Source organism: Nelumbo lutea, chromosome 7 (assembly GCF_056320005.1).
Source record: "Nelumbo lutea isolate HS-2025 chromosome 7, American lotus-T2T, whole genome shotgun sequence".
Classification (NCBI taxonomy): Eukaryota; Viridiplantae; Streptophyta; class Magnoliopsida; order Proteales; family Nelumbonaceae; genus Nelumbo; species Nelumbo lutea.
Genome location: NC_142690.1, coordinates 47,052,927 through 47,066,250, shown reverse-complemented (window position 1 = coordinate 47,066,250; position 13,324 = coordinate 47,052,927). Strand labels below are relative to the sequence as shown.

General features: G+C 37.0%; 1 protein-coding gene across 1 annotated transcript; it reads left to right on the top strand.

Annotated features, from left to right (window-relative positions):
- Nucleotides 1-12,301: 12,301 nt before the first annotated feature.
- On the top strand, nt 12,302-13,117 carry LOC148846270 (uncharacterized). The gene has a single exon (XM_088955955.1). The coding sequence runs from the start codon at nt 12,302-12,304 to the stop codon at nt 13,115-13,117; it is 816 nt and encodes a 271-aa protein (XP_088812081.1).
- The last annotated feature ends 207 nt before the right edge of the window (nt 13,118-13,324 follow it).

The window sequence follows — 13,324 nt, the reverse complement described above, 5'->3', positions numbered from 1 at the left end:
GGAGAGGACACAATGCCTACATGGCACTAACATAGTGAAAATGCTTTGGAGAAATGCCTATACTACCAAACACCACCATTATTATGGGAAGTGTTATATATGGCTAGATGTAAGACTACCAATAAGTTTAGTTGACCCAACATAACCAAACAAAATCATCCCAATTATGTAGGGTGTGAGTCTGCATCATGTGTCCCAATTAAAAATGGGTTGGGTCAATTAAAATCCAAACCTCTATATACAAATGTATCGAGTGCAAGCAACTAAAAAGTGAATATAAAATCTTGTTTTGTATTTATGTTTGTAAATTTGAAAAACTTATATGACAAGAAACATGTATGAGAAGATCATAACTTCTCAACAAAACTTTAATTTTTTTTTTTTTTTACATTTTGACATTAGATCTTTATCTTTTAGGAGATGTTTGATGTTGTGGTGCTTCAAGGCACAACATTTGTACTTTGGTTATGACATTGGGAATTAAGAGAATAAGATGTTTTGTTACAAAATATATATTGAATCATAAATTATAATAATTTCAAACACAAAAGCATCATTAATGCCACATGAGACAATTGAAGTGATAAAATCCCCAAATACTATACATTTACATATCCTAACACATCTATGCACATAGGCAAAGTTTGAAACTATAGAGTCGGGTTTCATATCAAAGTCATATTTGGTTGAATGGATTTAATTTCAATTGCTTTCACCATGCTTTACACTAGGATATGTGCATAGGGATGGGGGTGTTTATAGAAATGTCAAAATGGTGTTTCACCTTATAGTAGGGGTGATCATTTCAGCCCGACACACACAAGCCTGGCCCAGAAATTCCGGGCTTGGGCTTGGGTTTTGTGTTTAGGCTCGGCCCGGGCCCGAGCCCACATCAGGCATGCAAATTTTAGGGCCAAGCTTGGGTTTAATACTTCAAGCCCAGCCCGATCCAGATATATTTAAACTTACACATTTTGTGAATAATATAAACATATGTATACATGTTATTTTACATTATATTATATATTTTATATATAAATATTATAACATGACATGTATAATTTATATTGTATGTAATATTTTTTATTATATAATGTTTAAAATAAGTTTATATGCATGTTATGTCATTTAATATATAGATATGTAATGTTTTATATATGAGTGACATTGGCTTGGAATCAGGCCCGGCCCGACCCAGGTCCATATATACCACGACTAGGGCTTATGTTTCTGGCTTGAAACTTCAGGCCGGGCCCGGGCCTAAGTTATAGCCCTTATCATAAGTGCAAAGTCCGGCCCGGCCTGACCCATGATCACCCCTACCTTATAGGATGGATTTCCACTTAAGCTGTTTTAACAGTGTCTAATTGCACTAATGCATTTAAAACTACCATAAACAATTGTGCATCGTGTACAAATATTGAGAATTAAAACACTCATGTTGCCAAACACCATCATAATCTAATGTAAAATGTGTTGTTACCATATTAAGTCTAGCCAATCAAGTACATATTTTGTAGTTCTACATTAAAACCAAATTGACTATGTAACACTTAAATGGAGACAAATGAAAATTCAACAGCATGATTCCAAATGCCATAAGTTTTTCATATAATGGATAAATTTGGTATTTTTAGTTATATTGTGTAATGCTTCCTACAAAATTTTATTAACAAAATATGCAATGATGTAGAATTATAACTTTCCCCCATTCAAGGTGCTTATTAGATAAATAAGTGCTCATTATTAAATGCTTATCCTAATAAGTGATTATGAGTGTGTAATGAAAAAGTAACTCTTCCAAATGGGGTAATAAAGGTATTTCAAAATTTATGTAGCAAGCCAATATAGGTAAAAAATGCAATAAGCACTTAAAAAAAAGTCAAAACTTTGATTGAAAATATGCTTATTTCTGAATAATTTCCCAAGTGCATATAAGTCTTTATTGTTGTGGTCTCATCTTAAATAAATGCTTAAAAACAAGGGAAATTTCTAGATTAGTACCATGCACTTTAGGGGTAGTCTCACTTGGTACCCAAACTTTAAAATGTGCCACTATAGTACCAAAACTTCCGAAAACTACCGATTTTAGACCCCATTGTTAGTATTTCATCTATTGTCTAATGCACATGATGTCATATGTGAGTTTAAATATTTCAAAATCCTAAAATTATTCTACAAAATAAGATATTGTTCATTGTCTTCTTTCTCGAAACTAAACTAGAATACTGTGTAGAGTCTCAAACCAACAACCAGTCCACCTCTCTCCACTCTATTAATCTAACTCTTTCACTATCTTTTTTCTTCTTCTTCTTCTTCCTCCTCCTCTCCCCAACTATTCTCCATTAATGTATTTTAGTTGCACTAGTAATTTCTAGCATGATCAATGATTGAAATGGCAACAAGTATTCACTCTTCACCAAAGATGGAAGAGAGTCCCAAACAAAATTATACCTGAATTTTCCTTTTGGTAGGGAAACAAGGGTTAAAGTAGAAAGCAAATTATCCTTAGAACTCTAGAAATTGCATTAAAGGTTTCTATAAACGAAGTATGTAATGTAGAAAATGAACAATTTGCTTGCTTCCTTATGGTATAAAAGGGTTTCAAAATCTTCAAAAATGGATATTTTTATTTGCCAAATAGTGAGCCCAAAATCTACCTCACAGAAAGAAGGACATTCTCTTTTTGATATATCAATACTATACTCACTACAAGAAAAACCGACTAAGCCGGCAGTCATAAAAAACATCGGCCTAGATGCATCAATGGTGGCGGTTTTATCATAACTGCCACCAGTGAATTAAACCGAGGAAATAATTAAAACAGGGTGGCAGTTCAATGAACCAAACTGACAGTATTCGCATTGAACCAGCCGATCATAATTAAATTGTTTTTAGACTGCTTGGTTCAATGCTTTCCCTCCATTTCTAAAATCATTGATGCACGGTAAGTGGAACCGATTTCTACTCCGTCTTGGTAGAGAGCAACAACTCTGTTTTATACTTTCTCTCCCACATAACTCTACTTCTCTACTTTCTCTCCCACACAACAACATTAATATGGAAAGTTTCCTTCACAGATTGAGTCTCAATTGAGCTCAGATTTATATTCAATCGGCGCATTGAGAACTTTGAAATTCAACAAAGAAGTCAAGAAAGGTAAGTTCATTGACCCCTATATTTTTTATACCCCATTCATCTTTCTCTATAAACTATAAAACCCTAATCGTGCTGTTTTTTTTTTCATCTTAGGGCGAGAATAGATGCTGTTCTAAATTCCTAGTACGCAAAAAAAAAAAAAAAAAAAAAAAAACAAGGAAAGGGCGGAAGGAGGTTTGATTGGAGAAGGGTTCCACTTTACTGGTTAGTGAATAATTTTGAGTTTGAATCTCTCCAGTTCTTGCATATTTATATATGATGATGAAAAACATTTAATCAAGAGATGGGTAGGAATGAATTGGAGATAATGATTGAGTTTTGGAGATTTTAAGAAAGGTCTTTTGTTAGGGGAGTTTTGGAAGTTCTGTTTTGGGCGTCTACTATTTATACTTTTCTAGTCTTTTCCTCCCAAATCCATGCCTCTAGATAGCTGGGACCAATAGCCTTTTTTTAATTTATATTTTCAACCATTATCAATGTTGCTTCTTTCATACTTTGTGTTTAATAATTAACTGCAAGGGACAAGTTAGAATTTTGGTTTTATGAATGTATATGCCTAAAAATATGTACTTTTTCCTTTGGTACATATCACATATCTGGACTATATGATCAATTTGATTTCTTCCACAATAAGATTAGAAAATGATGTCATAACATCATTAAATTTGGGGACAAACTTGTAGCCAGGTTCTAGGTTACCTAGTTAGATTATTTGTTTAATTACTTTTCCATATACCACTTGTTGGCAATTACATGATCTCTAGCTTACTAGCTTCTTTCTATTATTCTTCTTCATAAACCCTATATTTGATGATTTGCCATCTGACCTGTAACTATAATTCAGAGGTGAATCTCCCCCCACATCAATCTCTTGAGGAAGTTTTACACCAAACTCCATATCATCTCTTCAACTAGATATTTCTTTTTCTTTTATTTCTTATGATTGATAAAGTAAAACTATTTATTAATACATATTGGGAACATCAATTATATACTTCTATAGAAGGAAATATATGTCACACCAAAACCAATTGTTGATAGTCCATAAATGGTGCAAAGCCTTTCTTTATAATTTCCAAGTAAGAATGAGCTAGTTAATAAACTTTAGGTTTTCTTTTTTTATAGGATTGAAAACCTTAGTGGGGAGAATCAATAGGTGAGAAGTGGATGTCATCATGGGTTTATGGTTTAAATTGGGATATAATATAATTAGTTTCATATTCTCTATTTTTAAATATAAATTTACATATAGTTTCTAAAATTGAATTAAAAAAGAAAGGAAGAAAGATTAATGGATAAGATAATTCATAATTCAGTCTCTTTTAGGAACCTACAATTTATAGAAAGTGAGACTCTTTTTCCTTAAATTGATTTGAGAATCCCCAGTTCCGCCCATAAATACATTTATGTTATGAATTGTGACAAGGGACAAACTGGTAAGATGTGGAGTGATGCTTGATTCAACATTTTCTATTTTGTTATAAAAACATATGGATGAGACAACAAATTACTTGTTATTGTCTTGTAGTGTTGTTGTACGTATTTGGGCTTATTTCCTTGGTATTTTAGAGGTGTTTCTGAGGGGATTTAAGGAGGCCTTGCAATCATGGCATGGAATAAACTTAAGCAAGAGGGGGCAAGAATCTTTAGTAGATAAGTTTGATTGTTGTAATGTAGTTGAACTGGGGAAAGAAATACCTAGACCCTGAACAGAAATGCAGCCCTAAAGTAGTTGTTAGGACTGTGGGAATGGTGAACTTGTGGAAATCTATATTAGAGAAGTTCAAATTATTAGCTCGACAATCTTTATTTTTACATGGTGTCTTTGTTTGTGCAAAGATATTAATTCTTTTTATACATATTTTTAGGCTATCTAGTTTTCCCTGTTTTGTACATTTTCCAAGTCAGGAAACTTATTCAGGTTAGGTCAAGTTAAATCAGCAATAACTCAATCCAATGTGTTGAAATCTCAACTATAACCTTAAGCCAACCTACTTATGAAGTTAGGTTGGTTGAGTTGGATTCAAATTGAAGCTCAACTGTTGCCCAACCCAACCTAACTTCAAGATGGTGGCTACATTCCAAGAAGTTCCTCTTAACTATTGAAGATATATCATGGTGAGGGGTTATCAATCACTATAACTAAGGAAATAGGAGGGCTGAAAATGTTGATCAAGATTGGCTTTATAGATTTTCAGAGACCTACAACACCTGGTTTGATACTTGTTACCCTTTCCATTCACAAAATTCCTTTCAACATTGTGGTGTTTCTATTGCATTCTTGGCCCTTCTAATCAAGAAATATGGTTGCACTTATTAGATTTAAGACTATGATTGGAGATGGTGAAAGGAGTTTTGAAGTTTTTGTTGAGGTAGCAGAACTAGACATTACGGTTTCTAACCGGTGTTATCAAATTCTCTAGATCTAACCACAAACAATTATTTGATTCATCTTGAAACAATTTTCAATTAATTGTAAACAATTTATTGAATGGATTTTTTAGTGAATTAATTGATTAGATCTGCATTTCTAACTGTAGTTGTCAAGGAATGTAGGTGATTTTGGGCAACAGTAGAACAACTAGTTGCTTAGTTGTCCAGACATGCATTTGTGTAGCCTATGCAATTAGAATCTTATGAAATAAAAAACTAAAGTTAGTTGTCTAGTTTTACATACCAATCGGTCTCCAATTAATATAACTAATAATTTTATAGTATGAAAACAACAAGCCAAAAGAGTTGAACCTTTATAGGTTGAAAGACACTATTGCCAGCCCAGGGAATCATAGTCTGGTAGCCAAATAATAATAATAATAATAATAATAATAATAATAATAATAATAATAATAATAATAATAATAATAATAATAATAATAATAATAATAATAATAATAATAATAATAATAATAATAATAATAATAATAATAATAATAATAATAATAATAATAATAATAATAATAATAATAAATAGCAAAAGTATATCCCAAAGTGTACAAATACATAGAATATAGATGTGCATGGTATTGCATAGGAACTTGCCATGCTTCAAGAAAACCCACTTTTTGGTTCCACAAGCAAAGCGCTTGGAAAAATTTTATAGATCTTTAGTTGCAGAGAGAGGGAGAGAAATAAGGTGAAAACTATTTTCCATGGTTCAGTTGTTCAAAGAAATTATTTAAACATCAGAGTTTCTATTATTTGGGATTAGGCCTAGCAAAATGGTAAAGAAGTCAAAGAGAGATTCCAAGAAAAGTAATGAGGTTCTGATCCAAGCTAAGGGAGAAGTTGTCTGACAATGATTATTGAGAGCATGAGTAGGGAATGGCAACAGGGTGGATTCAGGAGGGATTTGTAAATTCTAGACCAAAACCCATAGTGGGTTGGATTTTCAAAATGCAAACTCTCCTTGCACATGACAATGCATAACCCTCCCCAATCCTACACTTTGTGCATTTGAAGGTGGGGTGTGTCAGGTTGGCAGGTTGGGTCCAAAACTCACAAACATCAGAGTTTCCAATTATTTGATTAAAAATTGTAGAAAACACATAAACTATCAACTGTCCTTCACAATATGCAAGTTGGGGAGGGTCAGGTTTAGCCTAACACCAATCCCACCTGTATTCATATGAGTTGTAAAATCCCAAAACCCACCCCACCCCAAAATCCATTTTTAAGCAAATAAAACCTTCCCTATCAAGGAAGCAGGGGGTTTTGGTTCTTTATGGTTTTGTACTTTTGCCTTGAAGTATTGGCTAGCTCTAGGGTTAGGTTGGGTTAAGGATTTTGTTCATCTCTTGGGTGACTGGTGGTCACTTTCTTGTATCTTCTTTTGTGTTTTTAATAAATTTTATTTTATTACCCAAAAAAAATATTAAGTTATACAATGATACACTTAATCATAATTAATATAACACATTAAAACATGATTTTCTATTTGTTGACTTCACCTTTTTTGTTTGAGACTTAGGGTTCAAATTTCAGATTTGCTCCTTGGTTGGCACTTATGGTTTGGACCGGAAGTAAAAGCAACTTCTTCTGTTTTATCACTTTTAGCTGTTGCTTTGGTACTAAATAAGGGGCTCCTCCCCCTACCTTCTTGTTTATTTTTTAGTGCAAAGACATGGATAAGTTTATATTTAAATGGCCTTCTAGGAATATCATGATTGTTTATGCTTTCATATAGAATTTGTGGTTATTTGATTATATAATTGCTATTTTTTAGTGCAGAAGATTTTTGGTAACTAGGCAAAATAGGTATTTCCTGGTTTGTTAACTACACCTTGGCACCTTGACAACTATGGGACTTTATACTATTTTTGTAGAGATGATTTGCACAATGAGGCTTCTATGATATTAAGAAAATATTAAGTGATTTTAGGTGACCAAGTCTAAATCATTTTTAAGTCTAAGAAAGGAGTGTTTATTTTGTTTGGGCTCGGGTGCCGGTTGAGTGGACAAGAATGGAATGATTTGTTTATTAATAATTACTTTGCTAGTGTGGTGATGGTGTTTTTGAGAGGGCTTTGGTGTTGGGCATTATATACCTTGCTGGCGATGCCTTATCACGAAGCTTGTACCCTCTATCCCTTTCTCTCTTAATATCAAAAGGAAAGTGAAATGCTTTTCACTCACAAGTTTTAGGAGTGGAGGGAAAAAGTTACAAAAGCTGAAAGATGACTTGATTCAACACATTTTACACTAAAAAACAAGTTCAGTTCCCCTACACTTAATCCCTTGCACTAAGGCAGACATTAACCAAAGAAAATTCATAAAAATGTGGAGTCATATCCTTATTTCCTTTTTTTTTCATGAGTATCGAATTCCCCCATTGTCCATACCCATGACCATGAGTCTGTCCATATCTATAACTAGGCATCATAGCTGAAAGTTAATCTCCCTAAGAGTGGCATCTTAGGTTTAGTCTAGACCCCATTGGAGATAGATGACTGGTAGAGTTATAGGATGTGAATGATCTGATTGGCCTATCAGTACTTGGAGATTCCCTTTAGATTACAACTCTAAATCAATTGTCTGTTTAGGACATGGTGATAGAAAGGTTCTTAAAAAAATTGGTGGCTAGAAGAGGAATTACATCTCACTTGGGCATAGTCATGTTAACAAAATAAAGAGGACAAAGAGGATCATTTTTTGTTCAATCCTAAGAATTTGTTTGGAGAAAGGTCACTAGTAAGGCAGGACATGATGTGGGGAAAACATATTGTGGTCTACAATTGAGAAGGACAATAATACTTTAATCCTACTTCTGTAGGAGTGGTTTTAGCGATTTCCTCGTTCCTCTAGGACATGCAATTATGGAAAAGCACATGCAGCCTTTACATTTAAACATGAATAAAAATTACCACTCTTTTTACCAGATTGTTGTGAAAATGACTAAACTTGAAGCCTACAAATTCTTTCAGTTTAGAGGACCAAAAGAAGATTAGATGCTCTATCTTCCTTGACAAATGGTTTTCCATTAATAACAAGGGAGTCAAATCCTCTTTTACAACTTGAATATCATTTATTCTTTATTTTGTTCATTTAGGGGCTACTTCATGTATTTTGTCCATTCTGAGTATTTTAACAATATAAGGTGGGGAGTAAAAATTAGAACCAATTTTCTCGTTGTTCTTGCAAAACATTAGCTTACATGCTATTTATTTAGTTTGTGCTAGCTGGCAGTAGAGAGCATGGTTATGAAATGTCTATGACACACATTGATTGGTCTAGCAAAAGCAGGAGTGGTTATGCACTATGCTATTACAAGACAAATGATGGTTTTGAGGAGTGGTTACAATTTTGAATACTGCAATTAAGAATTGATTTTCTTCATTTCCCACAAGATCTTAACATTCTGTTGGCCAGTTTAGCAGACAATACATTATTGACCCCCCTACCCCCGAAAAAAAAAGGCATGCATGCACACAACAGATCAGGCCGAACATCTAAATAGGTTAGTACATTAAACATGTGCTTTTTTTTTTGTATCAACAAAAAAAGAATTTTATTGATGAAAATTTAGAAGTTACAAGAGCTTGGGTGTAAATTCCATCCCAAAACAACAAAGGATTATAGATTTGCCCAAACCATTTTCTATCTCACAACCCCTTGTTTGGCCAAAGAACCTAACATTCCATTTGGTGTTCTTCTTACCCACTTAAAGGCAACATTTAGCCCTCTTGTTAGGCTTACAATCTCCTTGAATTTATACTGGAATACCCACAAAATCTGGGAACTATTCTTGGTCCATGAGATGATTACTAGGGATCTCATGGTCCAGGGTTTAATGTATAAGGCTGTTGCGAAAGATCAAATCTATTTTGTCAACCATGGCTTGCCAAACATGGTTTAACAGTGTTTCCTTGTTTTTCTTTTGATATGGAAAATTGATGAAATGGAACAGTTGTGAAATGCATTGGTGCCAAACACCCACTAATTGCGCTGCTCAACTTTGCTTGTAGTTTTGTTTTGCCTTTGCCTTGTATTATAGGGCATCTTTTGTTATGTCTTTTTATTCAGCAAAGAACTTGTTTGTGTTCCCTCATTTTAGTGTCTTGTTGTGATTGTCTTTTCCAATCTAGAACATTCAGTTGTATCCAGTTGTCTGAATTCAAATCCAATATCGTATCATATTAATCTAGATAAATTTAAATATATAATCTACTTATTATTCCCCCCATGCATGAACTAGAGGGCAAGAAGAAATCTAAGGTGTGGCATTAACAATACCTAATAATATCTAGCCTCAATATGTCATATAATGAACAGCTACCCGCGAATCAATAGGAATCTAATTTGTTAAGCACCCATCTTAAACCCATTGGCATTTGGCAACTTCCATCTTAAACCCCTGAAGTTTCTGGGACCTTTGGCAAAGCTCTTTGGTGCAAGTTAGAATTGGGTATTCCAAGCTTTACTTGGTGATGAGGGGTGATTTGGCTCGACCTTATAAATAAAGATAAGTGGAAGTGACCTTCTAGCCAGATGACAAATCAGCATGTGGTGCCACATCAACAGATCGGGGGACCTTGGGTGCTTGGTCACTTTGGAGCTGGAGCACCTTGGTACCCATGTGTGTCGAGGTGCCATATAACTGAACCTAGAGGCTTGCCAACTATTTCCGAACTTCTCAGGATCACACCACGTAACTGTAGGTCATATCCACACCCCGCCCAAATCAGAGGGAAATGGTAAGCCTTATTAACTGGTACATTACCCTCCTTCCAAAGCGGAACGGATCCCTATGTCACGGGTTGAGGATTCCAGGAGCATTTCACAAGATCCATGGCAGCCCAGCTATATAAGGGCATCAACCCCTAAGACATAGGTATGCACGATTACTTATATTCAAGCTTTCAGCTCGCAACGAGAGTATATTACTAACTTAAGCATTGGAGCAACATCACCAGGTTAGCCATCCTAAGTTCTCGGATCCTTTATCTTGCAGCTTGGTCCAGCTCACTACACGACTAGTGTCCAAGTAGTCTTCTAGCTAGGAGCTTCCAGATTGCGCATCATCAATTGGTGCCGTCTGTGGGAACCGATCAAAAGGTCAACATCACACCTCATCTATCACCTTACTCTCTCTCAATGGAATCTTCAAGCAACAATGGCAAGGACATCGACATGAGCGTCGCTAGGGGGCAGGACCACCAAGCATCACTCCCTCAAGGCCCTTTAGTGACTATCGGGCTGTTCACCATCCCCCTCACTACCTCAGGGGTCCCCACTATTTCGATGCAGCAGACATGTCAACAAATAAATGTCCCGCTGCCCAGGTAAACACCACTTTCTTTGAACCCTCGGTGATTCCTCCTAGGGTCGGGCGTCACCAATTCGATGATCTAGTTCAAAGTGTCAGAACCATGCAGATTCAGATAAAGCAAATGCATCAGTTTCAGTAGTACTATTTCTATCAATAGTACCAGTTGCAGTTTCCACCACTACAGCCGAACCAACAACTAAGTCAATACCTGAATCAGGTCTAGAACTAGCATCCGGGCCACCAACAACCTCAACAGAGTGTTCACTGATCTCCTCGTCAGGGTGAGGGAAACTTACAGGTTCCGGTCCCTCCAAGGGGCTGGACCCCAACTCGGGATAGGACCGACGGTCATCACACGTCCCCAGTTTCTCAAAGGGGGAACCAGAAAGATAGGCCCGAGGTCAACCAAATGAAAGGAACAGGAGGAAGGAACCTTGATCCACCTCACAATAGTGTTCGGGAGCGAAAGCGGACCAGAATCAAAGTACCTGATCATACCGAAGCCGGTAGCACCAATGCAGAGCTAGGGAAGAAATAGCAGCGGCGGCGTTGCAAGACTCGTTGTTCCTCAGCCAAAAATAGCCCACCATCAAAAAACATCCAACCACGGGAGGGAATTAAGGAAAGGGAGGAAGTGAGCTCGGTGGCTACATGATCAGCTTCGACATTATTGAGCCGACCCTCTCCCTTCTCATCCGAGCTACTAGTAGTCTCGATGTTGAAGGACTTCAAGGTGCCCCCATTGGAAAGGTACGATGGAACTCTCTATCCTAACAACCATGTAGAGGCCTTTGAATCTCAGATGCATCTCGCCGGAGCAGAGGAAGCGTGCATGTGTGTGGGTTTCACCACCACTTTCAAAGGACTAGCTCAGACTAGGTATAGGAACATCACGCCGGGCTTGATCAAAAGTTGGGCACAGTTTGTAGATATGTTCACAGCCCACTTCATCACAAGTAAGAAGTGCCCGAAGTCACAAGAGAGCCTTTTGAATGTGGTTCAGAGGGTAAACGAGTCAATCCGGAGCTACGTCAAGCATTTCAATGAAACATGCTTGCAGATACCGGATCTGGACCCAGCAGTGCGCTTCACCACAACATGAAAGGGAGTTATGCACAAGGAGTTCAGGTGGTACGTCGGAGTAAAACGGTTGAAGACCATTACAAAGTTTCTCGCATTAGTTGATAAATTCATAGGCACTGAAGAAGAGCTCGGCCAAAACCAGAAAGCAAGCAGGGAAAGAAGAAGAAAAGATAAGAAGAAGGAACAAGCAATGGCAAGCACAAAAGAAAGAAGAGCAAATCACCAAGAAGAAGCAAGTCACCTCGCTCAAGAAGTAAGTCTCTCTTCTAGAGTTATAGGTCTGGTCAGCGATCCATGATCCCTCCTGTAGAGAGAACAACCTATACCTCCCTCAACGTGAAGCGAGGAGAAATCATGATGGCAATAAACGACTCCTCATTCGTCAAGTGGCCACCCAGGTTACGGGGAGACCCAACGACTAGGAACCTGAACGTCTATTGTCATTTTCATCGGGACCACGATTACAACACAGAAAACTACCAGAATCTCCGCGACGAGTTCGAAGAGCTCATTCGCCACAGGTACCTGAAGAAGTACATTTTGCATGAGGAGAAAGAACAGAGGGACCGGCAAGGAGACCAGAGGAAAGATGCTCCGAAGTTGAGAAAACAGAATGAAAAGCCACCTCAGCAGCTACCTGAAGAGAGACCGATCTGCGAGGTAATCAACATGATCATCGACAGATCCATTGTAGCGGGGTGTACCACAGCAACAGGGAAGACCTTAGTTAGAGAATTGGAGCATGAAGCAGAAAACTCACCAAACCGACCTTGGATGGAAGAGCCCATTTATTTCATTGAGGATGATGTGCGTGGGATACAGTATCCGCATGACGATGCTCTGGTCGTGAAGCTCGTCATAAATGATTTTGAAGTGAAACGGATCTTGGTGGACTCAAGCAGTTCGACCGACATCCTATTCAAAGGAACCTTCGACAGGCTACAGTTGAAGCAAAGTGACTTGAAACCAGTAGATACATCCTTAGTGGGGTTCAGCAGAGAAGAAGTCAGACCCCTTGGTCGGATCATAGTACCACTAGAAGCAGGAACGTGGCCAAACATAGTGCAATTCGAGCATACTTTCCTAGTGGTCGTGACTCCATCCCCCTAAAATGTGATCATAGGTTGGCCCATCTAACATGTCTTACGTGCGATAGTATCAATATACTACTTGGTGATGAAGTTTCGGATAGATTATAGAGTAGGGGGTAGTACGAGGCGATTAGCTCGAGTCACGCAAGTGATACGTGGTTGCACTAAAAGGTAAGGTGAAGTTGGTGGATGATGTCGAGCTAGACCAACCATCAGACTACATTGA